We start from the raw sequence: 14,738 nt of genomic DNA, 5'->3' as shown, positions 1-14,738 counted from the left end.
CTCAGCAGACAAACGCAACAACTACACGAATGGGAACTGCATCCACAAGTTCTTCACCCATTCTTCCAACAGTGGGGGCATCCTCAGATAGACCTCTTCGCCACCCACGAAAACAAAAAATGCCCAAGCTTCGCCGCCAGATACCCACACCCATTCTCCAAAGGCAATGCGATATGGATGAACTGGTCAGGCAAATTTGCATACGCCTTTCCACCTCTCCCACTAATTCCGTTAGTGGTAAGGAAGCTACAACAGCACTCCCTCACACTCATTCTGGTAGCCCCAACATGGGCCAGGCAGCCGTGGTACACCACACTACTACAGCTATCGGTGGTGCCACATCAAAAACTGCACCTGTCCCCATGCCTCCTAACCCAGAACCATGGAGAAATCAGGCACCCGGACCCAGCTCAGCTCAACCTGGCGATCTGGCTCCTGAAATCTTATAATTTGGATACCCTAACCTTCCCCCTGATTGCATGAACATCATCATGGAAGCCAGACGTCCTACCACTAGAGCATGCTATGCCGCAAAGTGGAAAAGATTTGTAATTTACTGCCGTAACAATACAATCAACCCTTTAGATGCATCCATACAGCACATCATATGCTATCTGCTCCATCTTCACAGGTGTAACCTAGCATATTCATCCATACGTCTACACCTAGCAGCGATTGCTGCTTATCTACAAAACAGACAGCATTTATCACTGTTCAGAGTACCTGCTATTAAAGCCTTTATGGAAGGCCTTAAACGAGTAATTCCTCCCAGGGCACCACCTTCCCCTGTGTGGAATCTAAATGTAGTTCTTACACGGTTAATAGGTCCACCCTTCGAACCAATGCATAAATGTGAGCTACAGTTCCTCACCTGGAAAACAGCTTTCCTCGTAGCTATCACTTCCCTTAGAAGGGTTGGTGAAATACAAGCGTTCACTATACAGGAACCCTTCCTACAAATACATCACAGCAAGGTCATACTTCGTACAAATCCGAAGTTTCTGCCCAAGGTCATTTCCCCCTTCCATCTCAATCAATCGGTGGAATTACCTGTCTTTTTCTCGCAACCTCAATCTGTTGCAGAAAGGGCCTTACACACACTTGATGTTAAAAGGGCTTTGCTGTACTACATACAAAGAACGCAACCTTTCAGAAAGACTAAACAATTGTTCGTCTCCTTCTCTCCACCACATAAAGGCAACCCCATCTCTAAATCAGGGATAGCTAGGTGGATTGTAAAGTGCATACAAATTTGCTATCAAAAGGCAAAAAGAACATTATCTGTTCCACCTAAAGCCCACTCTACTAGTCTAGGGAACATACCCTTAGATGACATCTGCAAGGCAGCCACATGGTCAACACCGCACACCTTCACAAAACATTACTGTGTAGATGTGCATTCCAAGCAGCAAGCTAGTGTGGGCCAGGCTGTACTAAAGACACTTTTTCAAACCACTGCAACGGATACCGGTGGTCGCCGCTAAGGTTGGGTACTGCTATATAATCTATGCTAAGTGTACAATCTGCAGCTCATATGCCTCGAACGGAATATGCTACTTACCAGTATGCATCTGTTCTTGGCATGTAGAGCTGCAGAGTTGTACACGCCCACCCGCCTCCCCGGCTACCTGTATCCGTTCCAGTCCATCTTATTTAGATACAACACACATGGGTTTCTCACTGTTATTACTACGCTCCATCATTTCCCTGTTGGCGAAAAACAATCTGAGGATGGAGCCGAAGCCCATGCGCAGTACGGACCGAAGGAGGAGTCACCGAACTCGTGACTTCCAAAGACTGTCCAAAGAACAAAAACAAACTGCAAACATCCGGGCCCAACACCAGATGGCGATCTATGCTAAGTGTACAACTCTGCAGCTCTACATGCCAAGAACAGATGCATACTGGTAAGTAGCATATTCCTTCCTTGCACAAAGGCATTATTTCCACTATTTAGGCAAAGGACCAGACATTCATAAGCAAGTTACTATGCTAGTCTTTATTGCATGTCTCCACTCTCTTACATTGGTTTTCAATTTCTGCCAGAGCTTGCCTCCTGACTTGCCATCGCTGCTCTACACTGCCCCGGAATGTCCCTTGTTCCTCCTACTTCTTGCATACTAGTAGAAATGACCCAAGTTCGTCAAAATATGACATCCTCCCCTTTTTAGAGAAAAGCAACTCCTCTCGAACATGGTATCTTCCCATTTCTTGAAGAAAGAGGAAACATTTCCTTTCCCCACTTAAGAAGAAAACCCTTCATTGTTTCCCATGCATTGAGTATTTGTTGTAAAGTGCCCATCTTTAGGTCTCGCAGACCTAGCTCTGGAGTGCGCATGCACTCCTCGCTCTGCGAGGCTTATTGTCATCGATACACTTTCAGAAGGGGGCTTGAAGCCGCGCCCCTTCTTCCCATTGGCTTCCGTCCTAGTTCAGGCTAAACGCTGGATTTCTATTGTAAAGGAGGCTTCTTAGTCCCTCCTTGTTACCGCCCTGTCCAGTTTTGGCCCCGGACTGGATCCTTTACTTGCGGCGTGATACGGTCTCCTTTAATTAATGGGTGAGCACTTCTTTTTTGTCATTCTGGCTGCGAAGTGCGATCGCACTCAGTTGTCCATGCATTTTCGCTTACTCTCCCACCGCACCCTCACTCTGTGGATTTTCGTACCCCCCGCCCACACTCCGCTGTCCATGCATTGTGTGTTTTTTGGGAGAGTGTTCTTTCAGTGTTTTTTTTTTTTAATTATTATTTATTTATGTAGTTATCTTAAGCTAGGTCGTACAGTAGCACAATGCTTGTTCTCATTAGATGTTAGTGGGGATGTCGAGAAGCAAACGCCCTGTGCGTCATTATTGTCTGTCCGATGTAGCGTGAGACCACTACTGAGGTAAATAAATACATTTCACTCCTCCAAAGGTGCGCTCTCCGGTGTAAGTGAGCAGGGCGGGGGCCTGGGCCGGGCTGACAGCTTCACTAACAACCGCTCGTCATCGACCAACACAGCTGCTCCCTGTCAGCCGGGGCTCTGCAGACTGGCTGCTGACAGGAGAGACAGGGGTCGGTCGGTTGGCCGGGGTGCTGGATCGCCACTCGTGAAAGCTGCCTCCCTCGTGTCTGTGAGGTCCACGGTTAGTAGATGACCCTCTGCCCCATTCCGTGACATGTGGGCCAGGAGTCATGCTGCTCTGACGTCAAAGAAGGGAAAAACAGGGATCCGACTCGGTGGTCACGTGAAGGGCTCTCGCCCAATGAGACATTTAGAGACATTCTGTGATTATAGAGTTTGTGCATTCTAATAGTGTTAATGCTAATTAATAACTGTGTCAATGGCGATTCAGATTTGTGGGCTCCCCTGCCCTCATGGCAGTTCCGCTGGTTTGTGCAGCCATCCGCCTGTTGAGGTTTGACCACGCTCCCCCCACACCCCTTTTCCCAGACCCTGAGCTCTGCCACTGGGAGTCATGTAGATTCTGGTTTTATAAGTTGGGACCACATTCCCGAGCTTTATCCCATGGTGACAAATTGTGGGGCCCCGCAGTGGGCCCCCTGCCAGCCTGCCCATGCCAGTGGGGTGGGGCAAAGCACTGGGGGTGGGGAAGATAGGCCCGCACACACATTTTACCGCAAGCGCCTTTTCAAAGGTGGACACTGAGCGATAAACGGGACACTGCTACTCCTTTCTTAACGAGTCCCCCGTAAAAAACAAACCACATCTGGCTCTCATCCCTGCGTGTCCATTCTTATTTTATGTAAATGTCTTTATGTATTTATTTCCATGTCATGTCGACCACATGTCGGGGCTGCGTGCCAGCCAGCGCTCTCTTGGTTTCCCACGCACTTAATTATTACAGTACAGACTCTTTCACTGGTATTAATAAGAGAACTGCATTTTGCACCTTTCCTTTGGCTTGCGAAATTACTCGAAGCGTTTTGCAACAGCGCGGCAACAGGCGAAACAAACTGATAAACTTTGCAAAAATACATCATGTGGATATGCCTTGGTAAATATGTTACGCATTTAATACATTTTTATAAAGAAAACTTGGAATGAAGAGAGGGAGGACGACTGGAAAGGGAAAGAAGTGGTGGAGGGAGAGACCAGAAGGGGATAGAAGGTGAAAGGAGGAGCGGTGAGATAATGATGAAAGAGATGGGTGAGAGGAAGAGAAGGTCCGGAAATGGAGAGGGGACAGGGGTCCTAGTAAACCAGCATTTGCAATGCAGTAGGTCTTGCATTTGCAACAGAGTGAGCTCTTGGCATTATAAATGACAATGCTTTTTTTTTATGTGTTGGTTTTTAAAACATAAATAAAAAACATTACCATTTACAATGCCAATAACTTAAACTCTCGCAAATGCGAGACCTATTGCATTGCAAATGCTTGTTCCCCATAGGACTGTATTGTGGGTTTTCTCTGAAGAATTGTCTTGTACTGCAACAAAAGTAAATAGTGCCTGTAAACGAGTTAACCTGCTTACTAATATCCTGTGATACTTAGACTATGTTAGGAGTATGTTTCATGCTAATTTAGAAAAGTAATCTTGAAGTAATCATTAAAGTAATCTAACAGCAATTTTAGGTGTTCTTTGACAGTTTAGCAATTGTTCTCACTGGAAAAGTAATCTAAATGGTCCTACCAAACCCGCATTCACTGTCTTTTAAAAAGTAACATTGTATGAAGATTTTAACTTACCTGCTACTAAGTATATCTTGGTTCTAGGGGAAAAAAAGAACAAAGTAACTTCTTTTTGTGCAAACAATTGGTCTGGATTCTGTCTGAGTGTGACAGCATTTCTTGCCTGAGTGTGTACAACAAACGCCTAACACTACCCTCCTCAAACACACTACCACAAAAGAGAGTAAGGTATTATCTACGTTAGCTTCTGCTATATCTCTGGGGGTCCACTGGACTCTCACACTATACCTTACTTTGGTATAGTATATACAGAGCCAGCTTCCTACATTATGCTACAACAGTGATATTTTTAAAGCAAAAAAATGCTTTGCAACGCCAATAGCTCAGTTTCTCTAATGGAAGACCTATTGCATTGCAAATGCGTGTTTCCCAATATGGGTAGCTGTGGAATTCGGACCATAGCTCAGCGGGCACCTAGGGAAATGTAACAAATCTGTGAAAATCTTAAAAAGTGACGCCTATGGGAATGCAGGGTGGGGTGACGTGTCTCTCACCAGCATGTCTTATGTGATCATTTTACCCCGAAGCCTTTGTAAACGTCAAAATTTGGGAAGAAACACATTTTCATCCTATTTCTGTGAAGGAAAGTTCTGGAATCTGCAGGGAGCCACACATTTTCTACCACCCTGAGTTCCCACTAGTCTCCCGATAAAAATGGTACAGGTGTGTGGGCGGGCCTAGACATCACAACATAGAACTCCCTAAAGCTCTACTTTGAGAGATAACCAATATATGTTGCTGCTTGAATGGGGCCAAGCTGTGGCGCCACCCATGCAAACCTATTAACCACAGACCTTTTTGAAAACTAGATACCCAGGGGAGTCCAGGGTGGTGTGCTTAGCGCGAATCCCACAAGGTTTTCTTACCCAGAATGCTCTGCAAACCTTGCCTGAAAGAGTGCATTTTCAATCAATCAGGTGTTTGTTAAGCGAGACTACTCACCCTTAAGGGTCTCAAGGCACCGGGTGGGGGGGGGGGGGTCGCAGTTTCCAGTCCATCAAGGAGGGGGTCTGTCGAAGAGCCAGGTTTTGAGGTTTCTTGCGAAGATGGGGATCGATGTCTGTCTGATGTGGAGCGGAAGGTCTTTCCAGACTTTGGCCGCGAGGAAGGAGAAGGAGCGGCCTCGCGATCTGGTCTTTCTGGTGCGGGGATCATGGCGTAGGAGAGTTGGGCTGATCGTAGGGTCCTTTGGGGTGCGTGGAATTTGAGTTGGCTGTTCAGGTATGCTGGTCCGGTGTCGTGGAGGGCCTTGTGAGCGTAGGTGAGCATCTTGAAGGTGACTCTAGCTTCCATGGTGAGCCAGTGGAGTGTGCGCAGGTGCTGGGAGATATGGCAATGTCTTGGCAGGTTGAGGACCAGTCTTGCGGCGTTTTGGATGTTCTGTAGCTTGCGGTGAGGTTTTTGTTTATTCCAGCATAGAGTGCGTTGCCGTAGTCGAGTCTGCTGGTGACTAGGGCATGAGTGATGGTCTTTCTATGTTCGAGGGGGATCTATTTGAAGGTCTTGCGTAGGAGGCGGAGGGTGTGGAAGCAGGAGGACATTACTGTGATGGAAAACTCCAGAATCCGCAGAAATCGACAACATTTCCAACATCCAGCCTTACACCACTTGTACCGATAAATAAGCTGCTCCATTGTGTGGCTGGGCTTAGTTCTTGCAACAGAAACAGATCAAACCAAGGTCAATGGGAGTCCCCTTCCGAGGACTGCCATTGACCATAATTGTTTCATAATATTTCAAGACAGAGTCTACAATGTATTTCGAGCTGCTCGTTTAGGTGGACCGTGTACCACTGGGGTAAATAAATTATCTGGGAGAAGTACACCTGTGTATTGTGTAGATAAAGTGGTCACACCTACTACAAGAGTATTCCTAGACAAAGCAAACAATGCAAAACGGGCCACTCGGTTCCTTAAACGGCCCTGTAGAGGTAAATGGATTGCTCAGTAAAATCCTGATCCTTGACGTTGTGATTCTCAGTTTCCTCAAGACATTACTTTTTTTGTTTTGTGGGTATTATACCAAGCCTCTTAAGCAGTTTATTCTTCCTCTTTTCCTGAAGAGGAATTTTACACAGGTTTGCCCTGCCATAATGTATTTGCTGCTGCTTACTGATACATTTATATAATTTTCTATTGCTTATTTTTTATGTCTCACCTAGGCAGCGCTTGCGCTGTCTCTTCGAGATATGGTGTATTCAGAATATGGGCATAAAGCTCCGCCCATCTTTTTATTTGGCTCCTGTCCCTGTCCTTTGTGAATGATGGCTTTTCATTGGTGTATAGACTTAGGAGTTCCTCCTTAGTATCATCTTGTCTCTTCTTGTAACCTCCCATGAGGACACTCCCTGTTACATTTGTTGTTACTCCATAGGTTTTCATTACAGCCTCAAGGCACTATTTTCTTATAAGGCTTCAGACAGGAAACGCACTTTGTCCTAAGCTAGGCTGGCAGTGGTTACTTCACTCACTAGAACATCTCACATTTTTATGAGACCGTCTATAAATTTCCCTTTATCTGCTCCACACAGAGTACAACCTAATCCGAAATTCTTGTAATAATCCTTTTGTCACATTTCAAGCTACTAATTGTATATATGGACATAACTAGTTGAACGTACTCGCAGTAATGTCTTGCATGCAATGCATTATGGGTAGGGTGGATTTACCATATCTTCTGGTGGGTGTATTACCATATGTGACTAAAAGAGGTCCACGTTTGGCCTCATATGCTACTGCACCTTGCAACATGGCTAGCTAAAAAATCATTGCCATTTATAATGCCAATAACTCCAACTTTGTAGACATGCAGTGCTGGTCCCTTGCTTACTAGAGACCTCTAGTAGCAGCTTGCGGTACTGCACCTAGACATGCAGTGCTGTTGGCTTGCTCACTAGGGACCTCTATGAGCAGCTTGCCGTACTGCACCTAGACATGCAGTGCTGGTGTCTTGCTGACTAGGGACCTCTATGAGCAGCTTGCCGTACTGCACCTAGACATGCAGTGCTGGTGTCTTGCTCACTAGGGAACTCTAGAAGCAGTTTGTGGTACTGCACCTATACATGCAGTGCTGGTGCCTTGTTCACTAGGGACCTATTAGAATCGGGGGTCTCTGGTTGCTCTAGGAGCAGCATGCGGAACTTCACCGAGACCTGCAGTGCTGGTGCCTATCTCAGTAGGGACCTCTAGGAGCAGTTTGTTGTACTGCACCTAGACATGCAGTGCTGGTGCTTTGCTCATTAGGGACCTCTAGTAGCAGCTTGCCGCACTGCACCTAGACATGCTGTGCTGGTGCCTTGCTCACTAGGGACCTCTAGGAGCAGCTTGCGGTACTGCACTGAGGCATAGAATGCAGGTTCCTGGCTCACTGTGCAAGCATTTGCAATGCACTACGTCTCACATTACTGAAAGTATGAGCTATTGGCGTTGCATTATTATTTGCTATGCCAATACCTCATACTATCAGTAATGCGAGACCTATTGCATTGCAAATGCTTGTTTTTTTTATCATCAGAGGCTATTATACTTAGAAGTTCCTTGATTAGATTTGGTGTCCTTTTTTCTAATAGTAAATTTGATTGTTACTTATTTTAACTGATTAATGTATAGTAATTTAAATTATATTTTTATCTTGTTTATTCTGGTTGGGGCCAGGCTATACTCGCTTTTATTAATGTGCGCTTCAGCTGCTTTTGGAAAGGTTTTTTTGGCTTTGTGGTATTAGTTGGATGGGGCTTTGTAAAATTTGGTCTATTGTGACTGTTTCATTGCGATTGATTCTTTGCATGTGTCTCTTTTATGGTTAATGTATACTTAACCGAATAAAAAAAATTCTGAATTTTGATTCAGCAGTTGGGCAGGCAGTCCTCCGAAACCTGTTTCTGTTGAAGTGAGCCTGGATCTGATCTGTACTGTTTACTGTTCTGATTCAGGCATATGAATGATTCAATGCTGGAGAAGAAAAGAGTTACTTATCTGTAACTCCAGTTCTCTAGCAGTGGTATCTTTCTTATATTCTCATGCAACCCTGCCTCCTCCTCAATCCTACCCTCATTTATCATGCACTCTGGTCACACTTTGTGCTATAAAATCTGAGCTATGGTGGCTATTAAGGGGAGTAGGAGAGCTTGAGAAAGTTCGGATTGTTTCACAATCAGGTGTATGTGCTACTAAACAAACACTATTGTTGAGACCTATAACTCGTTTAACACTGCTTACTTACCAGTGTTCTAAGTTACCAGCGATCCCCAGCCTGATGACAGGAAATGAATCGCGCATATAAATACATGAAATATACTAAGGCGGCAGAACTGGAGTTTCAGGTAAGTAAATATTTTAGGGTTTGTTTCTATCTATATTTGTGAGTCACCACATGCCAGGGATTTCTTCCAGAAGACAAGGGATACCACGTTAGGCTGGAGAAGACCATTAGAAGCTAAGTAATGGCACTGATGTTCCAGGGTAAGACTGCTTTTTGCCATCCAGTCTCATATAGAAGGACCACCACATGCACTCATAGATGTGTAGATTCATTTATGCAGATACTGGCAGACACTTAAAGAGACTTTCTCATCTGTGATACTTGGCATGTCATGTGGTACATCATTTGTACTGAAGCCAGCACCTTTCACCTCCTCTGAGTAATGAGTGCCAGATGGGATTTCCTTGTGTCCAAAACTGAGAAGACGCACCTTGTAAAGGTCTTTTGCAGCTCATTAATTAGACACAAGTGAGATGTAAATGTGTGTTCTAATTAATGCTGGTTACGGCATAGCTTCTGCATTCACAATAAATATTGCCCAATAATTATTAAGCTATATTTAGAAACAAAGGTAAAGTTGTGTTTCATCTTGTTTGCCAGTAAAGTTTGTTCAATTTGTGTCAACTGTATATTTTCAGCTTGTGTTTGTTTTCCCCAATAAGTATGTAATATATTTTTGGTTCTGTTTTTCCAAGGTGAGATTCACGGATTTCAAAATTGTTAATGTGTTGGCAGTTTGTACAATGCCCTTTGAGATCAGACTACCGGAATTCACAAAAAAGAATAGACCACATGTCAGGTATTTATATTGAATACCAATTTGAGTGTTACTGGTTTTTTTAAATATATAGATATAGATATATATATATATATAGTACAAGCCAGTGTCCATTGTTCTATTTACTTGCATTTTCCTGCAATCTCATTTTAGTTATGAGCCAGAACTTCATCCTGCAGCGTGCTACAGAATAAAGACCCTAAGAGCAACAATACAGATTTTCTCCACCGGAAGTATAACTGTGACAGGTACTAATCATAGCGTGTGCAAGTTGGTCATCTTTTCAAAGACTTTGGTTTTATTTAAAGAAATTGTATGTGTTTTAGCAGGACCACCAAATTGAATCATTGAGAATAGTCTCCTTGTTCTTTTGTCTAAGCTATGGATGGCCATCTGGAATTATGCACTGATATCAGGAGATGGCACTGATATCAGGAGATGGCACTGATATCAGGAGATGGCACTGATATCAGGAGATGGTACTAATATCAGGAGATTGTCACAAGGTTATTGATTTTACTCCTGCTAGGATCTTCCATGCTTTCCTTCACCATCTCACCTGTCCTCGGAATGAATCCTAATGGGACTTTCAAGACTACCTGAATGTTTTACGGCTTTTTTGTGAAATAGTTTCTTCAATATCTGATCCTGTCGGGATATCTCTGTAATGGAATATGCTCTGACAAGACACATATCCTCATCAACTTTTTGTTGCACTAGCTCACCTTTTTTCAGTTTTTAACTTTGCACTAAAGAGTGTGTGTGAACTGCTTAACATTCACCTTCACAGTTGTGACCTGTGGCCTACTGAAGATTAGACTCCAGCAGAGCACCGGGGCAGTTTAGAGCAGCAGAGCTCAACAACCTGGCTCTTCGCAACAGGGCCAGTCAAAGAACTGTTCATCAATATACTGAGTCATTTGCACTCCTAAGTATATTGGGATAATCAGATAACAGTATTCCCTGCCGCCGTCAGCTGTGTGCAATATATGGATGGAGTATGCATATGTAATAGGTTGCACCCCACTCAATGTAGTAATGTTAGGTATAAAACGCAGAACATTCAGGACACCTTCTTGTATATTGCAACTGTTGCTTTCAAGTTACATATAAAAAAAAAGCATGTACTTCTACTAAATTTGGGAACTTTTTACTTGTCTTGCATACATACGTATGAACATCTTCTTGACTCGAAAATGCAGGTGTGGGTAGGCATTTAAGAGGATAATCCCAAGAGAATGGAGGATTAATATTCTTTAGGAAGGTGATCTTGTGTGGTGTGGGTGATCTCAGTCACCATAAGCCTGAGGTCACAGGGCTATGTCACAAAGTCTGCAGCTGTCATGGAATATCATTATCTGGAGTAGTTTTCAAAGCTTGTCTTAATTTTAAAAAAAAAGTTCAATGTTTGCTAAAAAAATAAAATATAGGATTACCCAATAGAAATGATTTGCAAAACCTTCACCTTTGTGAATTGGGTGCTTTGTGTGGTACAATTTGAAGTCCTCTTCCTATTTACAGAGGTCGACTAAAGTCCATACAAGCCCAAAACTATGCTTTGGTCTTAATTACTCAAATCTCAGGCCATTAGTGAAAAGCAGTCCTCCCATGTTCATAATTAAACATAGCTAAGATGAGTTAGTTATTTCACTTTCCAATTGTGCTGTTTAATTTACCAGCATGGCTGCTACTCACAAATGGTCTGCAATACAACATTATTAACCCCTTCGCTGCGGCGGGAATTCCGCCGCAGCGCTGGGGGGGTTTGGGGGCAGCGCGGTGGCGCTGTGCTCATGACGGAGCCACTCCGTCATGAGCCACGGTTGAGCTGTGCTCATGACGGAGTGGTTCCGTCATGACTCCTCCCACTGCGCTAATCGCCCGCACAGGCGGGGAATCAGCGCAGCGTGGGAGGAGCGGCGGCCAACGGCCGCAGCATGACGGAACCACTCCGTCATGAGCACACTGCACCCGTGGCTCATGACGGAGTGGCTCCGTCATGAGCGCTGAAGGGGTTAAAGGTGTCCACGTGGTATTCTTGCCTGTTATGGATTGGATGTTGACTTCATCAACATTTTTATTCTTGCTTACAGCCTTAACAACTTATCATGGATTAAGAGCCAGGTCCCTCCAAAAGAGCTAAGAGTAAGACTTACTACTTCCATCAAGAGTCGGAGAAAAAAAAAATATTTACACAAATTAGACAATTGTGTATGGTTGATCTATGGAGCAAAAGTTGCAGTGGGAAAAAAGAGCAATGTTGAGAGGCATTTTTCAATAAAGCACATGCATTTTGAGAGGAAGTTCCCTAAAGGAAGCAGCCTGAGGTGTCAAAAAATAAAAAAACTGAAATCTGCATTGCAGACACAGCAATTATTTTTTACAAAGCCAACGAAGAAAGCCACTGCAGCGACTGAAGCATCCTTCATAGTTACTCCTCACTTGATCAAGCACAAAGCAACGTTTTCTGATGGAGCCATTGTGAAGGAGGCAATGCTTCTAATGGCCGAGTCCTTATTCAAAGACTTTAAAAATAGACCTGAAATCATGTCTGCCATTTCAGATGTGTAGTTAGGGTCAAACACTATTGCAAGAAAGGTATCTGCATTATCGGCCAACATGATAGAGCAGTTAGGGCGGGATTTAAAGACATGCAAATATTTTTCTCTTCAGTGTGATGTATCTGTAGATGCAAGTGATATTGTACAGCTGACATTGTTCGTTAGAATGGTTTTTTACAGACTTCCCTGATAAAGAGGAATTTTTAACTCTGTTGCCTCTGAAAACCACAACCAGAGGATCTGACATCCACAATGAGGTGAAAAATTATTTTGTGAAACAAAATGTCCCATTGAAGAAGTTAGTGGCGATAACAACTAATGGCGCACCCGCAATGATAGGGCGTCATTCTGGTTTCATTGCCAATTGTAAAGCAGATCCAGATTTCCCTCCGTTATTAAACTACCAATGCATTGTACATCAACAGGCAATATGTTCCAAGGTAATGGGGTTTGATAATGTGAGGTCTCCTGTTGTTAAAATTATTAATTCAATTTGTGCTAAGGCCTAGCAACACCGAACCTTCAAGTTGTTCCTTGAAGTATCAGCTGAGTATGATGACCTTTTACTGCATACTTAAATCCAATGGCTTAGCAGGGGAAAAATACTGCAGAGATTCCTTTCGCTATTGCCAGAAGTCAAAGCTTTCATAGAGTCTAAAAATGAAGATACCACACAGTTACCAAACACTAAATGGTTGATCGATTTAGCTTATTTGACAGATGTGACCGAGAAATTAAATGTATTGAACTACGAGTTGCAAGGCAAAAACATGACAGTAACCAACATGATTAGTTCTGTAGTAGGGGATCTCTGTGTATAGTCATAATCTATGAATAATCCCCGCCCATGTGCGGGGACCCCGGAGCAATCAAAAATATCTCTTAAGCTGTCCCGCATTTGCAAACCTGCAAAGACACTTAAGAGACAGACAAAATAATACAGCCTAATCACCACAAGGCTGCACTGGCCAGCACTTCCTCTGAAGTGAACACAAAAGCCAAAATAAAGTTGAAATGTCATTTTTATTCACATTTGACATGTTCCTTTATTATCACACACTCCCTTCACCAAAATCCCTTTAAACAATAGAGAGGAAGGGGTGGACAGACAAGCCCCATAGGCTGTCATTATGTGTCTGCTAAAGGGATACCGTGCCTTTAAGAAACTCTCCAGAGACCCCCGGTATCCCAGGATGCACAGCCAACACAAGTTACTTTCAGTTCTTTTTTCCGGCTCCTGCTAGCAGGACCCTGGAGCTTGAGCTCTACCCTTTTGGGTGGTTTAATTGATTAAAATCGGATTTTTTGGATTAAAAGTGGTTTCATTCGACGTCTAAAGCCTTTGTCTACTACTGCCTGCAATCTGGAGCAGTTTTGGCCCACTCTCAGCATGGCTTTATTCGATAAATGCCCTGAGTGTGGGAGGAAGAAGGCTAAGACGGACCCACATGAGGTGTGTATCCTCTGCTTGTCGCCCTCACATGTCCCAGCTGCCTGTGACATCTGCAGCACCTTTTCGAAAAGGACCCTGAGGGACAGGGAGAAGACTCGCCTTCAGGGACAGGAGAAGCAGAGGACCGGTGGGACTTCAGGGCATGGAGGGTCCCATTCCCCCTCCTCCGCCCATGCTTCAGCCCCTGGAGGGACCTCCGGGCAGAGCAAGGAGCAGAGACGGCACCTACCGGCTGGTAGGTCGCGTTCGACGTCGAAGGCGACGATGTCGACGGCGAGAGAGAAGGCACCGGTATGTTCGCCGTCGATCCAGGGCTCTGGGTCGCGGCAGCCTCGGCGTTCGACGTCGAGGGAGGGGCCGGCGGGACCCGGGACCGGGTCGCCGTCGCAGGTGTCACGGTCGACGTCCGCAACACATCGACGTCGTACCGAGCCCCATGGACTTCACTCGCCGCCGTCTACCCACGGCTCGACGCTGACTGAATCGACGCCGAGATCCCGGCGCCCGCCGTCGAGGCGGAGGCGGTCGACACCGAGACACAGATCGACGTCGAGACATCAACGATCGACGTCGAGACATCAACGATCGACGTCGAGACATCAACGATCGACGTCGAGATACCAACGATCGACGTCGAGATCGCAGCGGTCGACGCCGAGACACCGGCGGTCGACGTCGAGACGCCAGAAGTCGACGTCGAGGAGGCAGTCGACGTCGAGGCAGACACCCCGGCGATGGCGATCAAGGCAGGGTTCGACGCCGAGGAGGCATGGGTCGACGTCGAGGAGACTTGGTTCGACGTCGAGAGGACGATCGACTGCGGGGCGGCACTCGTCGTCGAGGGCGAAGAGACGCCGGTCGAGGTCGACGTACAGTTCGACGTCCCAGACATCGGGGAATACGTCCTCGGTGATTACGATCTCCAGTCGGGGATCGAGGAGACGCGGACATTCGCCTTCGGTGGCTTCCACGCGGGACAGGCCCGCCA

At 45.2% G+C, this 14,738-nt stretch overlaps 1 protein-coding gene across 2 annotated transcripts in view; it reads left to right on the top strand.

The window, feature by feature from the left end:
• TBPL1 (TATA-box binding protein like 1) overlaps positions 1–14,738 on the top strand; it is a 190,841-nt gene that overhangs the window by 92,947 nt on the left and 83,156 nt on the right. For both annotated transcript variants that reach the window (XM_085611898.1, XM_085611899.1), the window contains exons 7-8: positions 9,654–9,757; positions 9,890–9,984. In XM_085611898.1, the coding sequence (XP_085468024.1) occupies positions 9,654–9,757; positions 9,890–9,984 (199 nt within the window). The remainder of the gene's footprint in view (positions 1–9,653; positions 9,758–9,889; positions 9,985–14,738) is intronic.

This window comes from Triturus cristatus, chromosome 6, assembly GCF_964204655.1.
Source record: "Triturus cristatus chromosome 6, aTriCri1.1, whole genome shotgun sequence".
Lineage (NCBI taxonomy): Eukaryota > Metazoa > Chordata > Amphibia > Caudata > Salamandridae > Triturus > Triturus cristatus.
This window is presented reverse-complemented; position numbering and strand designations above follow the sequence as displayed.